We start from the raw sequence: 23,266 nt of genomic DNA on the forward strand, positions 1-23,266 counted from the left end.
GTCTAATAATGCAAGAAAAGATCAAGTCCTATATTACCTGCGTTTTTATCTATCTTTGGAATGGCAATGGCGAATGCCAGTGGATATGAGCAGTGGAAATGAAGCAATCGGAGTACGCCATGCTTCTATTTTGTATAGTAATTTATAGTGCTTCTTCTTGCGATTGGATGTCAATGATTTCATATGTTCATTCTTTCCATCCGGTAAACCTCCATACAGTGGTAACTCTTACAAAGCAAGAGGATACTCAACACTCTCAATCTTCTCCGGATAAACCAATCCATTTTGCTTCCTCACTTCATCCATAACCTCCATAATCACAATACTCTCTTCCCACGGCATGCCCTCACTTTCCTGTTTCTTATCTCTCAGACACCGGGCTACCTCATCCGCCTCCCAATACATCCCATGCCCACCATCAGGAAAGTCACCCTCCACCTCCCTGATCTGCTTGGACTCATCTTGCGGTACAACGCGGTATTTAACTGGCCGATACGCAGGGCCAATGATCTGAATCTCACCTTTTGTGCCCTGGATACGGACCGAGGGCGTCCCCTTGGGATGCGAATCGACTGCAAATGCGGTCATGGCGACGGCATGCGATGTCCGTCTGTTATTGTTTGGGGTCGTTGTAGGGAATGTGAGGAGAATGGTGGTATCTTCATCTGCGCCTGTGGCGGTATATTTCACCATTGACGACTGAATAGCGGAAGGGGGTTTGCGTTCTGAGGGAGGGAGAGTGTGGTAGAGGGTTTGAAAGACCCATGTTAGGGAGTAGATTCCCACTGTCGACGCCATCAGTTAGGTCACCCATCAAGATAATGGAAAAGGGGGGCATACGGTCAAGCAAAGCACCCCCCGCAAGATCCAAATTCACCATGCGACTCGCAACATCAAACCCCTCGGCATTCCCAATACTCAAATCCGCCTGAACACGCACCACCTCGCCAATCTCCTCCCCCTTTTGGATTATATCGCGCACCTGCACACTCAGTGGGAAGTATCTCGTCCACACAGCCTCCATCAAAAACAGACCCTTGCTGCGTGCAAGATCAACAAGTATCTTGGTCTGCGCTGCGTTGACTGTAAACGCCTTTTCGCACAGGACATGTTTCCCGGCTTCCAGCGCCAGACGCGCGTTCTGGTAGTGGTGCGAATGGGGCGTAGCGACGTAGATGACGTCTACGTTGGGATCGTTGACGAGCTCGTCATACGATCCGTAGGCCTTGGGGTTGCCTGGGATGGAGAGCTCGGTGATGAATTGCTGTGCGCGGCTGGCGGAGGAGGAGCTTGCGACTGCTGTAACGGTGTGGGTTATGTCGGAGGCATCGCGGGCTGAAGGGTCTTTGAGGAGGTCTTTCACGAAGGCTGCATATGTTTTTTAGTATCTTGTCAAGGTTGTGGTGGCGTCTTAAGACTCACTTTTGGCGATACCTCCGGTAGCTTTTCATGAGTCAGTGAGAGTCATCAAGACAAGAAATTGATATAGACACATACCTAGAATACCCCAACGGGCGTTGTAAACCATCTTGCTTTTCAAGTAGGTTGTTGTATGTAAACGAATCTTGTTGTTCAATGTCGACGGGCACAACTCTGAATGTATACACCAGAGTCGAAATATCAGAGAGTTGATTGGGACCTAGTTTCCGACTATGTTTATAGAAGCGTTCAGCGTGAATCAATTGATCAATGGAACAATGGATGGAAGTAAGGTACATAATAAATGTCGCGGGTTGACCTGCCCTCGTTCTCCAAGTGATGCCAGTGGGGAATGAGGGGTATACAAAATATTCCAATCTTCAATCATTTAAGGTCGCTACACGCTGGCTAGACAAAAATCAAGTTCATACATAGGGGTAGTCATCGAAACAAGCGCCATACTCATAGGTAGGTACATATAATAGCAAAACTTATTAATCAGCCACATTATTTAGCAGCAGCTTTCCGCCCACGACCGCGACCTTTACCCTTGGCTGCCGGGGCTTTGCTGCCCTCTGCTTCTTCAGCATCGCCTTCAGGATCGGGATCGGGTTCAGTCTCAGTTGCAGCGACCGGTTTCGAGGCTGATATCGGTTCGTTATCGTTGTCGTTGTCACTTCCGTTCGGCATGAATGCTTGTGTGAAGAAAAGCCGGGCTTCTTTGGGGGTTATATTTGCGAAGCTATAATGGTTACCTGCAATAATCAGTATCATACTCAGTACAGTGTCAAATGGGGAGGGAATTACCTCGAGGAACTTGGAATATACACCCCTTGCCCGCCGTGAATTGAACGCCGTTGATATCAACCTGTACCCTTCCAAAACACACGTAGAATACCATGTGCATCCGTTTTGAGTTCTTTGGTTTCTTGACTCCTTTTGCTGGGAGTTCGACAATCCCACTGCCAAAAAATGGTTGACTAAGTAGTTTGGCGACACGGAATGTAGAATCTTTGACATCTCGTGTTTCGAAGCCAGCGGGCGAGAATGCGATTTCTATATCCATCAGTATATATTGTCTTACCATCATAGATGCAGAAGCCGTACCTGTTACCTCTTCTTCGTTCAAGGCAGTCTGCTTATCTGAATTCCATTTCTTGGTAAATCCATGCAAAACTCCCTCTTTGGCTTCCCACCTATCCCTCTCATCGGTATCGTCATCTGAATCTGAATCTCCCTGCTTCTTCGATTTGGATTTTTTGCTGGATCCCTTGCGCTTCTTGCCTCCTTTCTTCTCTGGCTCAATATCTTCTATACGAATAATTTCCTTGATTGTGGATAAGGGATATCGTTGTCCAAGATCTGCTTCTCCGTCGCCATACACACACCGCTCGTTGCGCCAATATGCCAATGGTCGCACCGAAACCCTACCTGAGCGAGTATGCGCTGCTTGCTGGTCGGTCGGTACTTCTCGCTTCAATATATACAGACTGCGACCTTTCAAGGGTCCGGTGCGATTGACATGGTTTTCCACCACTTTCTCCAATTCGGGATCCAATGGTTCTCTTTCTATTGCTGGAGGTAGTTTGGATATCTTGGCTTTCTTCGCAGGTCGTGCTTCGTCTGTTTTCTCTTGTGTAGCTTTCTGGGCTTGTGACTTTGGAGGTCTTCCAGCGCGTTTTTTCTTAGGCGGACTATGGGGTATATCTTCGACTGGTGTATCAACGTCGTCGTTCGTCGTCGCTGGGGCTTTTCGCTTTTTAGTGCGCAAACTAGCTGATTGAATCGGGGACGGTTCGTCTTCGGAGCGGTCGTCATTCTGGACATTGGTAGTGTCGTCAGGCGTCGCTTCACCAGTATCGTCTCCATAACCATCGTCACCAATCTCGTGCACGCCATAGTCATCTTCTACAGACTCATTCTGGTACGCGCTCACGTCGTTGATCTCTTCGTCTTCCTCATTGTCGTCATTGATGGGCAGATTCTCATCGTTCGCATATGTGTTCACGGCACCTTTTTGTCGCGATCCATTTACAATAGGCGCAGTGTTTGGCCGCCGGTCATTCAGCGGCTGACGAGCATGTATTGATTCATTCGCATCTTCAGTTGTCCTACCCCTCCGCTGGCGGGCAGAAGTTGGGCTAGAAGGAACATCATTTTGTGCAATAGGTGACGATCGTAAACCCGGTGTTCGTCGCGGAGATCCACCCAGTCCGCTCTTCCTTGGTGATCTTGAGGCAGGTGGTGGGAAGAACGGAGAGCGACGAGCAGCTGACCGAGAAAGAAAATCGGTCGGACCTGGACCGTCGTCTACATTTCACGAGTTAACCTATTACTGTGTTGTAGAAAGAAGATATGCGCGAGTCATACCTTCGTCTATTGACATGCCCTCCGATCCCATCATTGTCTCGTTTCCGTTGAACCGTACGGGGGACTTTTCTGGCGACGAAAATACTCCGTCTAATTCCTCCATCCCATGCTCGTCCCGTCGGCCTTCTTTGAGTGTGATACCCGTCCTCCTTGAAGAAGTCAATCTCACACTCGCCGGATTGTGCATGTATATGTTGTTGCTTACCTTCCCTGTTTTCCGACATTGGAATAGTCATAGTCGCGGGCTTTTGCAACTCCCCGGGGAGCCATGATAGTCGAGATTCTTGACGAGCAACACAGTTCGAGTCGTGTTCGAGAAGGCAATAGTATCAAAAGGATCAGCAATGAGTAATTTCCCTCGCGTGCTGAGTCTGCGACCGGTCAAGTGTTGAACGATTGCACCGCAGTTCATGGATCAACAGTCAGTCTATTATGGTAAAGCTACGCAGATAAAGAAAGCGGAACGCGCCAGCACCCCGTGGGTATGCACTAAACCCAAAAGGACACAACGCGTTCACGTCTACTCGCCCAATTGAGTAATATGTCTTCCTTCTTTCTTCTCCTCCAGATCTATGTACAACATTCAATATTCAGACACAACATAATAGGCACAATGGGGCGACCGAGCACCAAAAACAAAACCACAGCCACCAACAAAGAGCCCGAAGACCCGACCGGAACTCTCTCCTTCATCCCGCCCACCATCAACCCTACTCCCCTCCTCCAAGGGCAATCATATACAGTCTACTCGCCCTGTCCACAAGCAATCCAACCCATCGATCCAACAGCTATAACCACCAATGACTCCAACAAACCTACGGAATGCGTCCTGGGCGTCGACGAAGCCGGCCGCGGCCCTGTACTCGGCCCCATGGTCTACAGCGCATTTTATTTACCTAAACACCTCGAACGACCCCTCTTGACGGAAGAATATAGTTTCGATGATAGTAAAGTGCTTACACCCGTCGTGCGCGCGCGGTTGATGCAGTCGATATGTACGCCCGGTGCGTCCTTGCATGATTCCTGCGGTTGGGCTGTGAAATTACTTTCTGCGCGAGATATATCCGCTGGCATGATGAGGCCCAGTACCGGGGTTTATAATCTGAATGCGCAGGCAATGGATGCCACTATTGAGATTATACGAGGGGTGTTGAACGAGAAGCACATCAATGTGACGGAAGTGTATATTGATACCATTGGCAATCCGGCGACGTATCAGGCGAAGTTGCAACGGTTGTTCCCGACATTAAGCATAACGGTTGCGAAGAAGGCGGATTCGTTGTATCCGTGCGTTAGTGCAGCAAGTGTTGTGGCCAAGGTGACGAGGGATGTTGCGCTGGAGAGTTGTTATCAGGCGTTCTACCAACAAGAACCGAGCCAGGATGTTGAGGATACAGATATGAAAGACTCGGAGACAACACCTGCAACAAAAAAAGAAGCAGCAGGATGGGGAAGCGGTTACCCCTCGGACTCCAAATGCGTAAATTGGCTTCGACAAAATATGGACTCCGTATTCGGCTGGGGCAACGAGTGCAGATTCAGCTGGGGCACCGCAAAGGAAATGCTCGAGGGCAAGGATGCGATTAGGGTGGATTGGCCTGCTGATGAAGATGATGGAGCTGGACTCGCAGATTTTTTGTCAGGGCCGCAGAGGTCGACGACATCAGGGAATTATGAGGATGTAGGGAATTGGTATGGGACGAGGGTTACTGCTTTCTAGTGTCCACAAAGCTTGTATAATGATGATGTATGATATCACTAGCCCTATCTGAATGAAACGCCAATGAATATTAGTTCAAAATAAAGGTCATAAAGGATACAAAATACAGGTATATAAAAAAATGAAAAATGAAACCAATGAACAAAGAGTGTCTAAAGGCTGGCCGTCGAAAAGTAATAATTGTCCCAGAGATATTCATAGTCATCCAGTAATCCCCCAACAATATCCAAAAGAGGCTTGCCCTTGAGTTTGTCGGCCAATCCTCCAAGCCATGGTCTAACAGGTGTTAGTGATAAGAACAATATCATGTGAAAGGACAACATACTTGGTGATATTCTCATAGAACGCGCCGCGCATCATCCACCAACCCATCGCCCATCCTCTCTTCTTCAACTCATCTCTCTCCAAGCCTGTGAGACCGCGCAAACCGCCTGCAGCACGCTCTGCAAGATCTCTCTTCGCAAGCTGTCGACTTCCATATTCCAATCCAAAGCCAATCAACCACGGACTCCAGCTTCGCTTATTCTTCGACCATCTCTGCATCGCCAATGCATATATGACCGGCCTCAAAATATAAAGAATCTCTGCAAACTGTCCCTGTCCCGAGACGCGATGGAGTAGCGACGCAGGAGCCTTGACGTCATCTGCCGTGAGTACTTTGGAGATGAGATAACTCGATATCTCACTTGCATCTGGTAGGCTAGGCAATGTGAGACCAGTCCGGGGCATTGTCCAGCTTAGATCTGATGACGACACGGACGGCTCCTCAATCGGCTCATCCATTCCATTCCAATCTCCCGCCGCAGCCTCCTTCTCGGCTTCAGCTGCACGGGGATCCGTCTCCCTCTCCGGCAAAGGCGGACTAACCAGCGGTCTCGAATTCGTCAATCGCAACAATAACAGCCGACAAACCGCTTTCGCGAACTCTATAATCGCAATTACCCGCCAACGAACCTTTTCGCCTCGACGGCGTGCGGTCATTTCCCATAGTAATTCAGTATATTGGATTATCTGTAGTGCGACGGCTAGTTTGCGATATAGCGGGGATTTGCTGATCCAGTATTTGGTGTATCGCGCGTGCGGGGAGGGGATGGGTCGTGGGATGGTGGAGGGGAGTTGAGAGATGACGCGCGAGACGAGAGAGTCATGGTATAGGGAGAGGAGTTGGACACCGGAGTGGACTATACAAAATCAGTTTGTGCCATAGATCTCTTAATTTGAGGATTGACGTACCGCATTCTGAAGGTAGTTCTGATTCACGAAATCGGCCTGCGATATCAATTGTCAGCCCTGACCGCGACATGCTCATTGACGTGGGCAATCTACCAGGAATAATATATGTAAGAGACCTAAGCGCCGATTCGACCTGGTTCACTGTATTGACGTTCTTGGTCACAAAGTTCTCGTATGACGATATCCATTTCGAGGGTCGCAGGACGTCTGCTTTGAGTTCGCGGAGTGTTTGTCGATGAGACTCCATTTCTACCTGAGAATCATCGAATATGGGTTCAGTCAATCAGCAATTCAGATGAAGCGGTAGGGTACTGACATATCGTGGTGCTTGTGAGGAGACTATAGCACACGACTGAGTTGCGCAATGGAGTGGCTGGTATGACGGATCAGGCACATGTACGGGGTACGGTACTGTAAGTAGGGAGACTAACTACATAGTAGCTCGGTTTGCTTCCGACGCTGCGGGCCGAGGCATTTCTTTCACTTAGTATAACTGCCATATGCGATATCAACCATCATATCATTACTTTGAACTTGATAAATTTGTATGCCATTCCCAATTGCTCCTATATGGCTCAGCAACGTAAAATCAATATCAATATCTCGTACAAGAAATTTAATAAATAGTAATCAAATCTCATCCGCAAATTTCCAAAGCCCATCTGGTCGCATAGCCTCCGCAACTCTCTCCAATATCTTCACCCGCTCCATCCGATCAGCTTCAATGCGATCCTTGGCCAATTCTTGCGTAGACGGCATGTCTGTCCGCCAGAATCCCGGGGGTGAGCGAGCTCGTTCATAAGCATGTCTGTGCTTGCCAAACTGATTAGCCAATTGCGTTGCTTTTGCTTCAATCAGCAACCCGTTCAGTGTCTGTTCACTCATCTGCTGGAGTGTACTTTTTCTATCTCCTAGGTGCTCTTCAAGGAGAGCTCGATGTTTCTCAGCGTCGTATTTGATCCCTGTTGCGCGTACCATGGCACGAAACTTGTCACCGCAGCAATCAGCCCGCATACATCCGGGAAGACATTTGCGTTCGGAGCCACGAACAACGTCTTTAAAGGCGTAGTCGAGACCCTGGTTTCTTCCCGGATTAGGCTTGAAATGACTGAGATTAAGGCAGTCCACAGGTAACTCTCTGAAAGGTACAGACTCCACGATTGCTTCCCAATCCTCTTCACTGTTTGTGTTTGCGTTTGTTTCAAGTTGAAATTTCCGTTTAGCGGCTGCGCGCTTCCCTGTAGCCTTCATATAATTCGTAATTGTCTTAGTAGGTCCATTCGATGACGGCGTCTGATTAACGCTGACTGATGGCGTTTGATGGCCTGGACAGGGAACAGGTATCGCTGACTGCACTGGGCTACGGATTGCAGGCCGATCAAGTGCAGGGCTTTGTCTCTGTGGGCGAGCTGCCAAGAGATCATCAAGTCGCCGATGCGCATTTGGGTGTCGAACTGGCCCTTTGGAGGGTGTGTTGTTTTCAATGGTAGCAACTTTCATCACCGAAGGGATATAATTCTGATCCTCTCCATCTTCGGCAACAGTCGAGATTGCAGATGCCCCGCTATCGCAAGTCTTTCGTCGTTTGAAGGCTGACTCTTGCGGTGTCCTAAAGTGATTTATCTGATTTGTGTCCTTAGGTTGGAAAGCACGACGCTCTCCGCTTTGAAAGCTCGGAGTAGTAATGGGTCCTTCTTGCTGTAGTCTATATACACCGTCCTCAAAAACAGCAAATCTCCGGCTACGGGGTGTGGTCACTGCGTCGCCAACCTCATCAAGATCCTCAGATGCAGCGGGGAATATCTCCTGACCCAAAGACGAGCCCTCCAGGGGTCCAGTAGAAAGAGGCTCATCCTTGACACGGATTATGCGTGATTGATCACCGTCATTGCTTTCCGAATGAGTTCCGCTCACTTCACGGCTTAGAACCGGTGGTATTGGTGAAGAATTCGACGCTGTTGAGGCGACAACAGAGCTGTTGGGAACATTGTGTCCCATAATTTGGGTACGGGCCGATGCTGGAGTCGAAGGAGCATCGTTCTGTTGACGGACCACTTGCGCAATCGGAGGGGCCATGTTTTGTGCAGACAGTCCGGCACACCAGCGCTGCCATTGCTCGGCTCTTCTTTTGTGGTGCTTGACCTGAGCCCGAAGAGAGCTCATGATCTTGACCAGAGCCGCGGTTTCCTTGTAAAGGTCATTGTAAGAATCCTTCAGGCGTTGAATGCTCGAGACAATTGGAACGTCCAGATGGCCTTCGGGCCAAGCTAGAGCTGTTATGTTTGCAGGATCGTAGGTATCCTTCAATTTCTGCAGTTTCACCTCGATAATTCTATCATCGCTGCCATCGTCCCCTTCTTCTTCTTCTTCTTCTTCTTCTTCTTCTTCTTCTTCTTCTTCTTCTTCTTCTTCTTCTTCTTCTTCTTCTTCTTCTTCTTCTTCTTCTTCTTCCCCTCCTCCTCCTCCTCCCCCTCTTCTTCGTCTTGAGCTCCTGGGTTTGTGGCTTTCTTGTAGTGTCGCAAGTCGGCAAGTTCGGATTGTAGTTTTTTTATCCGCTTCTGATCACATCCCCGTTGTCCTTCTAAAGTTCTGATCTTCTTCTGAAGCCTCTCGGCATCGTATTGATGTTGTACATCCTGTTTCGCAACTTCATTCCTCGCGGTGTCGAGATCCTTTGAAATCGAGATCAGACGTTGGATTACGGAACCCATTGTTCCTTGTATGGAGTTGTGTATCTTTCCATCAATAATGTGCTTGAAAGATCACCAATGCCTGGATGTCATTTTGTAGCTCGAGGGGTTGACAAAGTGCAACGCGTGACGCGTCGTTTCCCTTGTCCATTTAATGGAGGCCTTATCTTATCGGCGGTGCTATCGCTTATCGCTTAACTTAGGTACTTATCGATCGAGGCGGAATTGCCCGTGGTCAAACTCACCACTTGAATAAGTAACTTGCAAGCACGCTGTATTCGGTTGAATTTGTCAGATCTCTTTTCTATGCGGTCTGTTCAAGCAACTATATGATCTTTGCAAGTGGTCAGCCCTCTATTTTGGAAAGCCGGGATGTCAAAGCGATGCCGGAGCGATGATACAATAACTCCCTCGCCCAAGCGTCAACGGACAATAGGCGACGAACGAGGAGGACAAGACTATATATCGAAACTCAGTGATGAAATACTGCTTCAAATTCTGTCATCTGTGTCTATAGACACTCTTGTTAAATGTCAAAGGTAAGCGCTTTCCTCGCAATACATGTCTAATTGTGTTAGCCGTGCTGACCCGCCACCAGGGTCTCGAAGCGATTCCATGCACTTGCCGGCGATTCGGAACTATGGAAACGACGATACTTTGCGCAATGGGTGTTACCTCGAGCCCGCGCTGTCCCGCAATCGAGACATTTGAAATCATCATCCACCGGGACGGCTTATTCACCGCGAGTGTCGAAATGGCTCGGTCATGGCCACCTTGCGACGGAGGACAGTACCTCCATTCACTGGAAAACGCAGTATCGACTTCGCCACAACTGGTCTAGAGGGACTTGTCGACTCGATGAACTAGAGGTATCGCGCCCGCCGTTGCCTCAAATACTGATCAAGCTGTACTCGGGTGTCGTCATTACTGCGGACAAGGAGCATGGGTTACGGGCTTGGTCTACCAAACGGCCAAAGAAACAGTTAACGGGGCTGCCATTTCCGAAAGAGGATGCTACACCAACTGCTCTTTACGTGGCCAAGGGTTCTCCTGCTTCGTGTATCGAGGTGACTGTTGGTTTTGATGACGGCCATTTCAGCGTCTACAATCTAGACGTGACTCGCGGGGAATTCAGGATACGTTTTTCGCAGACATCTACAAGCGATGCCACCACCATCACTGCTATAGCATCTGCTCCTCCATACCTCCTCACGATATCAGATCATAAATTATTTAATCTCTATAAGATACCGCCTCATATCACTCAACATGAAGAATCATCGTCACCGGATCAGCTCCGTTTACTGGCGTCGTTGGAATCCAACAATACGTTTGCGCCAATGTCACTCTCACTCAGATGCTCGGCTGCCGAAGTCATAGCCTCAATAGCATACAGCTTCTTTCATATCAGTAACGGCTGGACCATTGGAATACAGGAGCTGCGATTCAACAAGGACGGTGAACACATTACTTCCCGTCTAGCCACCACGGTTGCAGTGCAGCCAAAAGCGGATGAACATGAAAATAATGACCCCTCGATAGAAAGCAACAACGAACCCAACAATCACAGCCGTGGATTTACAAGTCTCTCCTCGACTACTTCCATACAGCACAAGGAGGCTCCGACATCTCTATCATACTCTCATCCTTTTCTTCTTACGTCTCACAGCGACAACACTTTGACGATGTATCTTGTCTTTTCGTCGGCGGACAAACTCGTTATCCGAGATAGTCGGCGTCTCTGGGGTCATACGTCGTCGGTGTCAAATGTGCAAGTGGGCGACCGAGGGAAAGCAGTATCCGTCAGTCCTCGGGGAAACGAGATTCGAATATGGGAGCTGGAAAGCGCAGTATCGTCTTTGTCGTCGCCGCTCAGCTCTCGCAGGCGGAGTATAAGGGGCGAGTCGAGCGTTCAGATCAATTATGAAAAGTCTAATACTCCAAGTTTTTCACTCAGTACGACTTCCGGGGCCCGGGATTGGAGTCAGCATGTTTCCTATCAGAGAGATCTGGACGTTCTTTCTGACGGTTGGGTCGGATTTGACGAGGAGCAGGTTGTTGTGCTGCGTCAACGAGGGTTGCGAGCACAATTTTTGGAATGTTACGATTTTACGTAGTTAGACATTTTGGTATATACACCTGAGGTACCTACCTACTTGTACATATTCTACCATGGATCAGATAGCAGTCTGTCTGATACATATGTATACATAGTATACGACAAACATGACGAAGATCACGAACAATTTTCATCCAATCGGTCGCAAGGCTATGTGATGTACCTTGGTAGGACGTACCCAGGGACCTTGCGAGGGACACAATTCCGAGGCAAAGTTGCACACATACTTAGCTGAGTCGTATAGACCTGGTGGTCACCAGGTACCTTCGGGGAATTATTTGAACCGATTATTTAAATAATGCATGCGCCATGCCATCCATCCCTGTCGATTTCAAGAAGGGTTGACTCATCGTTCTTCTTATAACTAGTCAACTAACCAGTTGGCTAGCAATCAAGTTCACTAGTTAACTAGTCGACATCTCTCTTATCTTTTCTCTCTTCTTTAAAAACCGGCCTTCTCTCTGCCTACTACGACGACACGACACGATGCATTCGTTCGCTGAGGATGTGCCGAATCGGCGCTGCCGTGCTTCGAGCGCACGCTAACAGACGGTGGATAGATTGGCCATATATCGAGATGGATATCATCGGTGAAGCGATGATACCTACCTAATGGCAGACTGAATGGTGCAGAATGGTCAGAGAGAGACAGAGAGAGAGAGAGAGAGAGAGTCTGGTTCGCCACTTAAAGGGTTGAGTTTTCTGCCAGAAAGTGGCTTCCCTCGTGCCTTCCTGAACCGCTGCCCATAGCCCACCGCCGCCGACTGCTAACAGTGCATACATACCGTACCGTACCTAACCTAACCTAACGCTGCCAGAAATGAAAAAAAAAAAAAAAAAAAAAAATACAATTTTGCTACTCCACACATACCGACCCTCGCTCACTCTCTCTTCTCTAAAACTAAAACTCTTCGTTTCTCGCCTCCCCACCAATCAATCTTCAATTCTGTCTTGCTGTTGATTCTTGAATCGAGCACCCATCGCTATTCGAATCTAGGAATTATATATATAATTCCATTCTTCAGGTACGACGACCAGACTGGCTGCATCTCACTCTGCCTTTTATCCCACTCTCTCTTATTGCGCACGCCAATTGATTTGATATTTCGCTTTCGACTCACCCCTCGGCCTTTCGCAAGCACTTGCCAGTTATCTGACTCTTATCTCTGACTAGCTTATTCTACTTTTCCTCTTCGGTCCTTACGATCAACCCACGTCGACATAATGGAGAACCAGTCTGGAAGCCGTGGCTGCTTTAACTGTGAGTTTTCTGCTTGTCGCTTCGTTTGCGATCCATGAACTGACAAATTGGCAACAGGTGGCGAGCCTTCTCACCAGGTAAATATCTCAACAGACATATCTATATATCCCCAATACAAAAACAGTCGAGTCGAATTGGACTAACCTGATTGCCCTGCAGGCCCGTGACTGCCCCAAGAAAGGCACACCTACCTGGTGAGTTTATATTGGACGGCTCTGCTTTATGTATCGTCACGCTGACCTGACTTGAATAGCTACAACTGCGGTGGTACGTTGAGCGCATCCTCAATCAATCCTCGCCACACCCCCCGCATGACAACAAATCTAACATGATTTTCATCACAGGCCAAGGACACGTCAGCCGTGAATGCACCCAAGCCCCTAAGGAGAAATCCTGCTACCGCTGCGGTCAAACCGGCCACATCTCCCGCGATTGCCAACAGTCAGCCCCCGCTGGCGGCAACAACGGTGGTTTCTCCCGAGGTGGATTCTCTGGCGGCGCTGGCGGTCAGGAATGCTACAAGTGCGGTCAGGTCGGACACATTGCTCGCAACTGCTCTCAGGGCGGTAGCTACGGTGGTGGTCACGGTGGCTTCGGCGGTCGTCAGCAGACCTGCTACTCTTGCGGTGGATACGGCCACATGGCTCGTGACTGCACACAGGGTCAGAAGTGCTACAACTGTACGTCCAATGTCTCCTTTTTTTCATACGTTTTGCCCAAGGAATACTAATATACGTATTACAGGCGGCGAGGTCGGCCACGTCTCCCGTGATTGCACAACCGAAGCCAACGGCGAGCGCGTCTGCTACAAGTGCAAGCAACCCGGTCACGTCCAGTCCGCTTGCCCCAACTAAACGACTACTCTCTTCTTTTCTTAATTTTACTTTCTTTTGTTCTTTTCTTTAACAAAAATCTTATATGGACCGGTCCGCACGATTTCATATCATAATGACTCTACCTAACCGACATGCATTGAGACGAAGTCTAGCTCTCTGACTGATATTGACGAGAAAATGATTCGAGGGAGGGGATGGTTGCGAAAAAAGGGAGAAGAAAGGGAGAAGGAAGTGAGAAGGAAGGAATGGGATGGATTGAAGATCCTAAAAGGAATAACGGAAGGGTGCACTCAAAAACACGCATGAATCATGATGTCTCTTTCTAATTTCTTTCTATCTGCTGCCGTTGCTGTTTATAAACCCAAAAATGATTCCCTTTTTGTCTCATGATAGGAGAGAAATTTCAATATGAGGAAATTGAGATGATACTTAATATTTCCATGTCTATAACTTACTTAACTTACTTGTTTGACTATTGTTTGACTAAGATGAACAACTACACATCATAGCCCTCTTGAACCGAGGCACATCACCACAGAACCTTTCTTCTTCATCCTTGTCCACACCCCAATCTTCCTGGAATGGGTTTAGGGCGTATTGCATGACGCGTCCGAGGATTTGTCGGTCACCTTTGTGCTCAACTCGTTCGATGACTTCGTCTAGGATCCAGGATCGAGGAATGAACTGTGCCAGCCAGCCAGCCAGTCAGTCGGTCTTTCTTATGATCACATACATAGCTTGATAAAAGGGGAGGGGGGTGGGTACCTTCGGGTTCACGGATTTCATTAATTCTTTGCGCTCTTGGTCGGTTCTTCCATCTTGTTTCCAGTCTTCGTGGATTCGATCCTTCCATAAAGACAACCACGCCGCTATGCGTTTGCAGGCGGATTCTTCTGTATTCCCGACTCCGCCGACACCTTCATTATGGAAGAATCTTTTCGCGATTGCTTGTCTCTGCTCATCTGTCTCTAGTTCCTCAGTACCAATATCAGATAATCTTCTAAAGAAATGGTTGAAATCAAGCTCCAGATGCTCCATGGTATCAAGCAACTCCGAAAACAGCGTCTCAAAATCAGATTCCTTGCTGGTCAGCAGACCCAATCGCCGGGACATGAGTCGCACGTATTCGTTCTTAAAGACTGCCCTGTATTCTTCGCATGTACGGTTGATGATTGTTTCGGCGCGTTTGATGAGGATTTGGCCAAATTCCTCGGTTACGCCCTTGGTGATGAATTCTTCGTCGTCGACTCGTTCCGCTCCACCGATTAGTTCACCGAATGCCTCTCCCAAGCGAACTAGATTCCACCATATGACTGAGGGTTGGTTCTTGTATGAATATCTCAGATAGTGGTCGTCGTGGTTCGGTGTGTATGAAGGATCGAAATTGTCCATGAATGCAAAGGGGCCAAAATCCAAGGATAGGCCGAATATGGAGGTGTTGTCGGTGTTGAGGACGCCGTTCATGAATCCATATGCTTGCCAGGCAGCTACCGTTTTGGCGTTTCGGCGCACTATTTCTCTGTATAGCCGTGTGAATCTGTTTTCTTCCTGTCCTTCTTTGCCCTGAAGCTCTGCAGCTGGGATACCTCGTGGCGGGTCGTCGACATTTACATCTCCAGAACTACTACCTTCATTGGGTAGGTTGACTACCCCAGGCAGTGATTCCCATCCAGGAAAGACATCTTCGGCGATATATGTTGCTAGTTGTCTGACAAGATCTCGCTCATTGCGGGAATGAAGGATATCGAATGAGCCGATTCGAAGCCAGCTCTGCGCAAATCTGGCGACAATAGCGCCAGGTTCTATTCGTTCGCGCAGGACTTTGGATTTTGGTAGCAATGTGAGGGATAGTGCTCTGGTAGTGGGAATTCCGAGAGCATCGAGAGCTACACAAGTCAGAACCGCGACTTTCTTTTTTCTACTACATAAGAAACGAGGGCAAACCTTCAGACACTACGTATTCACGAATGCTTGAACGCAAGACCGCCTTGCCATCCGCAAACCGGGAGTACGGTGTTCGTCCAGCACCTTTTAATTGTAGTTCGTAGCGGACATTTGTGCTGGGATTTGTCAACTCGCAAAGACTGATAGCACGCTATTCCAGTATTAGCATTCCGTATTTTGTAGTACCCGGTGCAATGAACATACGCCATCTCCGAGCTGTCCTGCCCATGCACCACTAGGATACAGTCAGATGAGCGTCGACATCAGCGGTAGTGAAAACTAACAATTGCCATCCTGCACCGTGTTAGCCTCCGACTTCTTACTGGAAAATACAACGATTGCGTGGGTATGTACCTCCATAGCATTGCGCCCAAGGATAGACTCCCCCTTCTTCCTCATTCCAGAGAATCTTATTCCCAGCTACTAGACTGACAAAGTCCTCTGTTTTTTCCTCGCCTGGTTGCAATCCTAGGTCCTCCATTGCTCGCGGACTAACACCCAAAAGCTCCGGTTCTTCGGCGGTCTCGGGACGGACATAGGTGTACATTGCGCCTTTGACGATGCGCGGGCCAAGTGTTTCTCGCGGCGCATCGTGGGACTGTTTTGGCGTCTCGAACGCAGGATCCGGCGGCAATTTCGATGTAAATGTATTCGATTTGGGGATGGTGGCTAATGTGTTGTACGCCGCTGGCGGCACAGGAGTCAGTTGTGAAGCCATTTGGTGAATGCGATTGTGGATCATTCGCAGAGAATTCAAAGGTCGTAGAGAAATGAGACGTGACATCAACAGCAGATACAAGAGGAAACAAACAAACCACAAGATTGGTTGTCCTTGCGAGAAGTCGGATGAAGTGATGGACAATTAATTGTATTAAAAAAATCGCCGAGGAAAGTTACTAAGCCGAGGGATCTGGAACATACACACGATGACATCACAATGGCCAATCAGTTTCTTTCTTCATTGTTGACTATACATAGTATACTCTGTACGGAGTGCGGAGTAGTAACTATACATCTTCTTATTTACGAGTTATGATTCTGGTCAAACAAATATTGATAGCTTGGCTTCACTTGGCCTATTCTGTCGCAGTCGACTACGGTACCTATCTCCACATTAACCTTCAATCGACGGGCCAAGTCGATGAGGGGGTACGCCAACGACATTTCTCGTGCCATCGGATGATGCTTCATGGCGCAATCTTCTAGCATCGGGGTTTGTCTGATACGACTCGCCTATCTTCGTCTGATCTAGGGACCAGACTCCACAGTAGTAGGGCAGGTACTTGCTGCGAAGTATCGGATCTATTCCCGGTATACCTGTGCCTTTCCGATAGCCCATTCATTATAAAATGGACCCAGATCCATAGAAATGCGATTGTTTTACACAGCTTGGAAACCCCACTATCTCTACCCCCCTCAACTTCAACGCCCCAAACAGTTCGTTTTCAGAAACACATTTAGAACAATGACCAGCGCAGCAGACATCCCGAATGTCAAAGTTGGCGAAAACGCCTCAGTGCCGGTGGTAAGCAAGGTCATCTCACTATTAAAGCATCGTCGGGTATTCTAACATGAGTTTAACTAGCTGGCCTACGGAACCGGCACAGCATGGTACAAACGTGCCGGCGACTCTGGAATCAACCGCGAACTCGTAGAATCCATCAAGACCGCTATCAAACTTGGTTATCACCACCTTGATGGAGCCGAAGTGTACGGAACAGAACCCGAGCTTGGTGTGGCCATCAAGGAGAGCGGCGTCGCAAGAGAAAAGCTATTTGTTGTGACCAAGGTGTACCCAAATATTGACGATATTCCGAGTGCCATTGAGCAGAGTTTGAAGAAATTGCAGCTCGATTACGTGGATCTGTATGCTCAATCCCCTCAGCAAGTGTGAGTCAATGACCTAAAAGATTGCAGATATCTGATCCATGCTCCATTCAAAGCCAATTCCGATAAGGAGCTCCAAGATACCTGGGCAGCTATTGAGAAGGTGAAGGAGTCAGGCAAGGCGAAAGAAATTGGCGTTTCCAACTACACCAAAGCGCACCTTGAGACTACATTGAAGACAGCCAAGATCCCTCCTGCCATTAATCAGATCGAGTTTCACCCATACCTCCAGCACGGCGATCTACTTGACTACCACAAGGAGAAAGGCATCGCTACGTCTGCCTACGGTCCTCTTACCCCAGTCACTCGAGCTGCAGGCGGACCCCTGGATGACGTTCTGGCTGGGCTGGCTAAGAAGTACGCAGTTACCCCGGGGGATGTTGCGATTCGATGGGCTATTGAACGCGGTGCTATAGCTATCACGACGAGTAGCAAGGAGTCTCGCCTCACCGAGTATCTACGTGCCGTCAAGTTCAACCTCACCCCGAAGGAGGTGGAGCAGATCTCGGAGTTGGGTAACCAGAAACACTTTAGGAGTTTCTGGAATGACAAGTTTGCAGCAGATGACCGTACATAAACGAAGTCTTGTTTGGTATATAAGAGTGATAATAGATAGAAATGATACAATCATTCTTCAATCCCGCTGTCCCACGCGTTGGTGACTGAATGTTGCTACCGTCGGTAAGGAACTGATTCGTAATGGGCGAAAAAACACCTCGATCGCTCCAGCTACGGCGCTAAAGTTCCATCTAGGATCATGAGTAGAGGAGGTAGACATAGATTGGGTTTCACAAGAGTAAAAAACAACTTCCTACCGCCTACAATAGTCACATCCGTTGAATGAGTTTAATTAAGAAAAGAGGAAAGAAGGAAAGAAGAAAGAAAAAAAATCGCCGTGAAGAGTGTCGACCGGGTTTCCCGCTTAGTGACCCGGAACAACAATCCGCCGACGAGCTAGCCAATAACAGCTCGCTGATTTGTGACCAGTCTTGGCGCTGAGGTTGCCGGGCTCTCCCATTGCTGAGGAAAGACCTCACCTTCCCGATTGCTCACCTTCCACCTCGAATTCGTGTGTCCTTCTCCACGTCGCTTCCCCCTCCTTCTGACTACAGGGTCTTCCCCTCTGTCTGTCTGACCCTTATTGAGTCAATACACAACGCACAATGCGGCCGCAATTGCTCCGTGCGGCCGCGCGCTCGAGACAATTCGCCAACGCCAGATCATGTCGGTCCTTTGCTACCACGACGCGGCGTAGCGCCGAGGTCGAGTTGACCATTGGTTAGTGGGGATGCAGCTGTCAATTGAAAGTTCTATGGCTAATTCGGATTGTTTTTAGATGGCAAGAAGGTCTCAATTGAAGGTACAGTCGGACTGCAATGGACTTTTGTCTTGAAGGCATTGGCTGACATATCCATTGTATATAGCTGGCTCCGCTTTGATTCAAGCTTGTGAAAAGGCCGGTGTGACTATTCCAAGGTATGTAACTTGCACAATCTTTTCCAATTGACTTGCCTTACTGATATTATCATAGATACTGCTACCATGAGTAAGCTCCTACGTTCGACGTCATGCCATATCCGGATACTAACTATTCTCTAGGAAATTATTGATTGCAGGAAACTGTGAGTATATATTGTTTCTGCTCTCAACAATTGCCGTACTAACAAATAAAAGGTCGTATGTGTTTGGTGGAGGTGGAAAAAGCTCCCAAGCCCGTTGCATCATGCGCGTGGCCCGTTCAGCCCGGTATGGTTGTCAAGACCAACTCGCCGTTGGTACACAAGGCCCGAGAGGGTGTTATGGAATTCTTACTTGCAAACCATCCTCTTGACTGCCCCGTGTGTGACCAGGGAGGCGAGTGTGATCTCCAGGATCAGTCGATGCGTTACGGTGCCGATCGCGGTCGCTTCCACGAAACCGAAGGAAAACGTGCCGTCGAAGACAAGAACATCGGCCCTTTGATTAAAACTTCGATGAACCGATGCATTCACTGCACCCGTTGTGTCCGTTTCATGAACGATATTGCTGGCGCCCCTGAGCTTGGTACTACCGGACGAGGAAACGATATGCAGATTGGAACATATTTGGAACAGAATATCAGTTCTGAACTTTCGGCCAACGTCATCGACCTATGCCCCGTTGGTGCCCTTACCTCCAAGCCCTACGCCTTCCGAGCTCGTCCATGGGAGTTGAAGCATACCGAAACCATTGATGTCTTGGATGGTCTCGGCTCCAACATCCGCGTGGATTCTCGCGGAATGGAAGTTATGCGAGTTATACCCAGACTTAACGACGATGTGAATGAGGAATGGATTAACGATAAGACTCGATTTGCTTGCGACGGATTGAAGACACAGCGATTGACTAACCCTCTCATTCGCCGCGAAGGAAAATTCGTTCCAGCAACTTGGGAACAGGCTTTGACCGAGGTCGCTTCCGCACACGCTAGACTGAACCCTAAGGCCAATGAGTTCAAGGCTGTTGCTGGTCAGCTAGTCGAGACCGAGTCTCTCGTTGCTATGAAGGACTTGGCTAACAAGCTTGGCTCCGACAACTTGGCTTTGGACATGCCTAACGGCGGTGCACCAATCGCTCACGGTGTTGATGTTCGCTCAAACTATCTGTTCAATTCCAAGATCGTTGGTGTTGAAGAGGCAGACGCTATCCTCCTTGTCGGTACAAACCCTCGCTACGAAGCCGCAGTCTTGAATGCTCGTATCAGGAAACAATACTTGCGCTCTGATCTTCAAGTTGGTCTTGTTGGAGAGTCGTTTGAAAGCACCTTTGGCTTTGAACACTTGGGAGCCGACGTCAGCAGCCTTCAGTCCGCTCTTTCTGGAGAGTTTGGCAAGAAGCTTGCTTCCGCTAAGCGCCCTATGATCATTGTTGGAAGTGCCATCGCCGAGCACCCCGACGCCAAGTCCGTTTTCGAGACCGTTGGTCAATTCGTTGAGAAACACGCCACCACATTCAGAACCGATGAATGGCAGGGATACAACGTCTTGCAAAGAGCTGCTTCCCGTGCTGGAGCCTATGAAGTCGGTTTCACAGCTCCTTCGCCGGAAGTTGCCAAGACTACACCCAAGATGGTCTGGCTTCTTGGTGCCGATGAGATCAACGCCAGCGAAATTCCCAAGGATGCCTTTGTTGTGTACCAGGGCCACCACGGAGACCGTGGCGCACAGTTGGCAGACGTTGTCCTCCCAGGTGCAGCATATACTGAGAAGTCTGGAACTTACGTTAACACGGAGGGCCGTGTCCAAGTCACACGTGCTGCAACATCTCTGCCAGGCGCTGCCCGTGACGACTGGAAGATCATTCGTGCAGTCAGTGAATTCTTAGGCTCGCCTTTGCCATATGACGATATTGAGGCTCTTCGTGACCGCATGGAGGAAATCAGCCCTGCCCTTTGCAGATATGACTTGGTCGAGTCTACTTCAGTACCAGCTCTTTCCAAGATCCAATTGGTCGACCAAAACAAGGGTTCCAAACCAACTGGTGCCGAGTTCAAGAAGGTTATTGAGGACTTTTACTTCACAGACGCTATCTCCCGAAGGTATGTTTTCAGTTGAGCAAACATGGAAACCACAATAATTAACTTTTTTTTAGCTCCCCCACGATGGCTCGTTGCTCAGCTGCCAAAGCCACCGGCAACCCCGAAACCAACTTCATGGCTGCCGGTGAAATGTCACCACAAGCCGTCTATGGCAACATGGCATAAAAGAGATTTGTCCAGCTGTATCATCGCACCATGTCGGCGTTTCATTTCCTTTGTGCTGCTTGCTTGCTACCTAGCTTGAATTGAGTGTATGTGTCAACAGTAATTTAGTCTTTCCATTTCTCTTATAAACATGTCTTTTCTGTTCCTCTTCCTTGTCCCTTGTCACTCATCCATCCTTTCCCCCTTCTTCTCACCCTCTGTTACGAGGATCTATATCTGTGTACTTGATTCTCAATTCTGCATGACAAAGATAGCAGCTAGAAGGTGTTTTTGTACATAAAGGGAACGTTCGCAAAATGCAAGTTAAAATGCAAGCTATAAATTGTGTCCAAGAAGTTTGATATAAATCTAGTTGTGTCTCTAGCTAGATAATAATTTACAGATTACAGCTCATCATCATCCGTTTCTCCTCCAGTAGCTTCACCCGTTTCATCTGGCTTACGCACCTTCTCCGTCTCCCGTTTAGCAGTATCGGCACCTTTACCTCTGCGCAAAAATGGCAAGTCTCTCCTCGGGGGAGGTGGCGGATCAGCCGCTCTGGTCAAATTCGGACGTGAAGATTTCTGTGGTTGCTCGTCCGGAGGAGATGCCATTCTCTCCTCCTCAGCCTCTGATTCAGTCTCTTCTTCTAATGGTTGAGGCGTTTCGGGTCTTTCATCTTCCTCAACTCCCTCTTCCTCTTCCTCCTCTTCTGCTTGGGCCTTAGCAGCAGCGACACCTCTTCGAGAGGGGGTTGGCTTGTCGATGTCCATTTTCTCGAATTCGTCATCTGAATCTGATGGCTCATTGTCTTGTTGTCGGGCTGGGGCTTTGCGTTTGTTGCGTCGACTTTTCGGGGCTTCTTCTTCTTCTTCTTGGTCCATGGTTGATTCCAATTCTCGCGCTATATGGGATAACTTTGAGTTCACCGCATTTTCTTGTAGCTAGGAAATAGAAAAGGAGAAGGGAGATATAAATAGCATACCCTTCTCAGAATCAACATTCGCACTCGCCAAGAGTCTCTGCTGATTCCTGATCTTGAGCTTCTTCTCATTAAGAACCTGCGCAAAACTTCCTAGCAGCATGTTTTCATGCTCCCTCTTGGACTGCACCAAATCATCAAGGCTGGTTTTAAGGTCCTTGATGGATTTTTCAGCGGCTTGCAGTTGGGTGGTTAGAGTTGAGATTTGGTGCTCGTATACATCTGTGCGTGAGAGCATGAGGCCCATCCATTCGAAGAGTTCGATGGTTTGGTCATCGTTTTGGGATAGTGTTAGAGTTGCGACGCGTTGCTGTTATGTTGTTTAGCGATATGCTTCGCGCCCGAGAGCCGGGTGTGTGACACTTACAGTGATGCTATCAATCTTTTTACGAACGTTAATCACCAGCTCATTAACCTCGTCCTTCGCCTTTATCAAAGCCGTGGCCTCGATCTCAGAATCCTGCTTTGGTCCTAATTGAGATGTATCAATTTGGATTCTGAGCACAGATTTCAGTATCTGTTCAAGCTCTTGATCGGTCCCTTGAAAGTTCTTTGCGCGGATATCCTTAAGACGCGATTGTCGCACTGTATCTCTATGTTAGCGTGTTCTTCAACAAGATATACATGTGCATACATACATGACCCTACATATGGATTCTCTCCTTCAGTCGCGATGAACTTCAGGTCCAATGCTGTTTTGCCAGAGGGAGCTATGTATACAAGTACGAATTCATTGGCATTGTCGGACCTGGGGATACGGATCACCCAGTCCTTGCTTCCTGCTGGCATCGTCACCTCTCTGAACCTCAGATGCTGTGAGGATTTGCTATTTTACTAGGAGCTGTAGTGATGCTACGAAAATCAATTGGCGTCATGAAAGAAGCTGAGCTTTCCCCCAACCTCGTCTGCCTGGAGGCGGTCCGCCCAGAGATGACCAATGAGCGGGCAGCATCATTGATACTATATATAGTCCGACCATACCCCGTCTTCTCCCTATTATTTGAGTATCTATTCACCGTAGGAATCCATACTAACAATTATCATATATAAGCGATTGACACCAGAGCCCCCTATCTATTTTCCACGCCATATCCTATACTACGTT

At 48.4% G+C, this 23,266-nt stretch overlaps 12 protein-coding genes across 12 annotated transcripts; 5 read left to right on the top strand and 7 right to left on the bottom strand.

The window, feature by feature from the left end:
- Positions 1-228: 228 nt before the first annotated feature.
- On the bottom strand, positions 229-1,528 carry EYB26_006939 (uncharacterized protein; the record flags this gene model as incomplete). Its single annotated transcript, XM_054266212.1, has 4 exons — positions 229-785; positions 841-1,368; positions 1,423-1,443; positions 1,498-1,528. 4 exons carry the CDS (start codon positions 1,526-1,528, stop codon positions 229-231), a joined length of 1,137 nt encoding a protein of 378 aa, XP_054122187.1.
- Positions 1,529-1,926: 398 nt separating this feature from the next.
- EYB26_006940 (uncharacterized protein) lies at positions 1,927-4,059 on the bottom strand (the record flags this gene model as incomplete). Its single annotated transcript, XM_054266213.1, has 5 exons — positions 1,927-2,174; positions 2,227-2,475; positions 2,527-3,729; positions 3,790-3,938; positions 3,995-4,059. The coding sequence occupies 5 exons, from the start codon at positions 4,057-4,059 to the stop codon at positions 1,927-1,929; spliced, it is 1,914 nt and encodes a 637-aa protein (XP_054122188.1).
- A 343-nt stretch (positions 4,060-4,402) lies between these two features.
- On the top strand, positions 4,403-5,509 carry EYB26_006941 (uncharacterized protein; the record flags this gene model as incomplete). Its single annotated transcript, XM_054266214.1, has 1 exon — positions 4,403-5,509. The coding sequence occupies one exon, from the start codon at positions 4,403-4,405 to the stop codon at positions 5,507-5,509; it is 1,107 nt and encodes a 368-aa protein (XP_054122189.1).
- Positions 5,510-5,661: 152 nt separating this feature from the next.
- EYB26_006942 (uncharacterized protein) lies at positions 5,662-7,242 on the bottom strand (the record flags this gene model as incomplete). Its single annotated transcript, XM_054266215.1, has 6 exons — positions 5,662-5,785; positions 5,835-6,690; positions 6,743-6,778; positions 6,836-6,995; positions 7,059-7,115; positions 7,174-7,242. The coding sequence occupies 6 exons, from the start codon at positions 7,240-7,242 to the stop codon at positions 5,662-5,664; spliced, it is 1,302 nt and encodes a 433-aa protein (XP_054122190.1).
- A 130-nt stretch (positions 7,243-7,372) lies between these two features.
- On the bottom strand, positions 7,373-8,905 carry EYB26_006943 (uncharacterized protein; the record flags this gene model as incomplete). Its single annotated transcript, XM_054266216.1, has 1 exon — positions 7,373-8,905. The coding sequence occupies one exon, from the start codon at positions 8,903-8,905 to the stop codon at positions 7,373-7,375; it is 1,533 nt and encodes a 510-aa protein (XP_054122191.1).
- Positions 8,906-9,060: 155 nt separating this feature from the next.
- On the bottom strand, positions 9,061-9,453 carry EYB26_006944 (uncharacterized protein; the record flags this gene model as incomplete). Its single annotated transcript, XM_054266217.1, has 1 exon — positions 9,061-9,453. One exon carries the CDS (start codon positions 9,451-9,453, stop codon positions 9,061-9,063), a length of 393 nt encoding a protein of 130 aa, XP_054122192.1.
- Positions 9,454-9,804: 351 nt separating this feature from the next.
- Positions 9,805-11,549, top strand: EYB26_006945 (uncharacterized protein; the record flags this gene model as incomplete). The annotated part of the gene is made up of 2 exons (XM_054266218.1): positions 9,805-9,971; positions 10,031-11,549. 2 exons carry the CDS (start codon positions 9,805-9,807, stop codon positions 11,547-11,549), a joined length of 1,686 nt encoding a protein of 561 aa, XP_054122193.1.
- A 1,226-nt stretch (positions 11,550-12,775) lies between these two features.
- EYB26_006946 (uncharacterized protein) lies at positions 12,776-13,666 on the top strand (the record flags this gene model as incomplete). The annotated part of the gene is made up of 6 exons (XM_054266219.1): positions 12,776-12,812; positions 12,870-12,889; positions 12,972-13,006; positions 13,066-13,079; positions 13,157-13,492; positions 13,557-13,666. The coding sequence occupies 6 exons, from the start codon at positions 12,776-12,778 to the stop codon at positions 13,664-13,666; spliced, it is 552 nt and encodes a 183-aa protein (XP_054122194.1).
- A 465-nt stretch (positions 13,667-14,131) lies between these two features.
- On the bottom strand, positions 14,132-16,310 carry EYB26_006947 (uncharacterized protein; the record flags this gene model as incomplete). Its single annotated transcript, XM_054266220.1, has 6 exons — positions 14,132-14,332; positions 14,414-15,534; positions 15,593-15,743; positions 15,797-15,827; positions 15,877-15,886; positions 15,947-16,310. The coding sequence occupies 6 exons, from the start codon at positions 16,308-16,310 to the stop codon at positions 14,132-14,134; spliced, it is 1,878 nt and encodes a 625-aa protein (XP_054122195.1).
- Positions 16,311-17,057: 747 nt separating this feature from the next.
- EYB26_006948 (uncharacterized protein) lies at positions 17,058-18,056 on the top strand (the record flags this gene model as incomplete). Its single annotated transcript, XM_054266221.1, has 3 exons — positions 17,058-17,117; positions 17,178-17,458; positions 17,510-18,056. The coding sequence occupies 3 exons, from the start codon at positions 17,058-17,060 to the stop codon at positions 18,054-18,056; spliced, it is 888 nt and encodes a 295-aa protein (XP_054122196.1).
- Positions 18,057-18,642: 586 nt separating this feature from the next.
- Positions 18,643-21,200, top strand: EYB26_006949 (uncharacterized protein; the record flags this gene model as incomplete). Its single annotated transcript, XM_054266222.1, has 7 exons — positions 18,643-18,757; positions 18,816-18,839; positions 18,904-18,955; positions 19,011-19,025; positions 19,079-19,101; positions 19,154-21,035; positions 21,089-21,200. 7 exons carry the CDS (start codon positions 18,643-18,645, stop codon positions 21,198-21,200), a joined length of 2,223 nt encoding a protein of 740 aa, XP_054122197.1.
- A 383-nt stretch (positions 21,201-21,583) lies between these two features.
- On the bottom strand, positions 21,584-22,950 carry EYB26_006950 (uncharacterized protein; the record flags this gene model as incomplete). Its single annotated transcript, XM_054266223.1, has 4 exons — positions 21,584-22,083; positions 22,165-22,471; positions 22,529-22,746; positions 22,800-22,950. The coding sequence occupies 4 exons, from the start codon at positions 22,948-22,950 to the stop codon at positions 21,584-21,586; spliced, it is 1,176 nt and encodes a 391-aa protein (XP_054122198.1).
- Positions 22,951-23,266: the final 316 nt, after the last annotated feature.

This window comes from Talaromyces marneffei, chromosome 5, assembly GCF_009556855.1.
Source record: "Talaromyces marneffei chromosome 5, complete sequence".
Taxonomy (NCBI): domain Eukaryota; kingdom Fungi; phylum Ascomycota; class Eurotiomycetes; order Eurotiales; family Trichocomaceae; genus Talaromyces; species Talaromyces marneffei.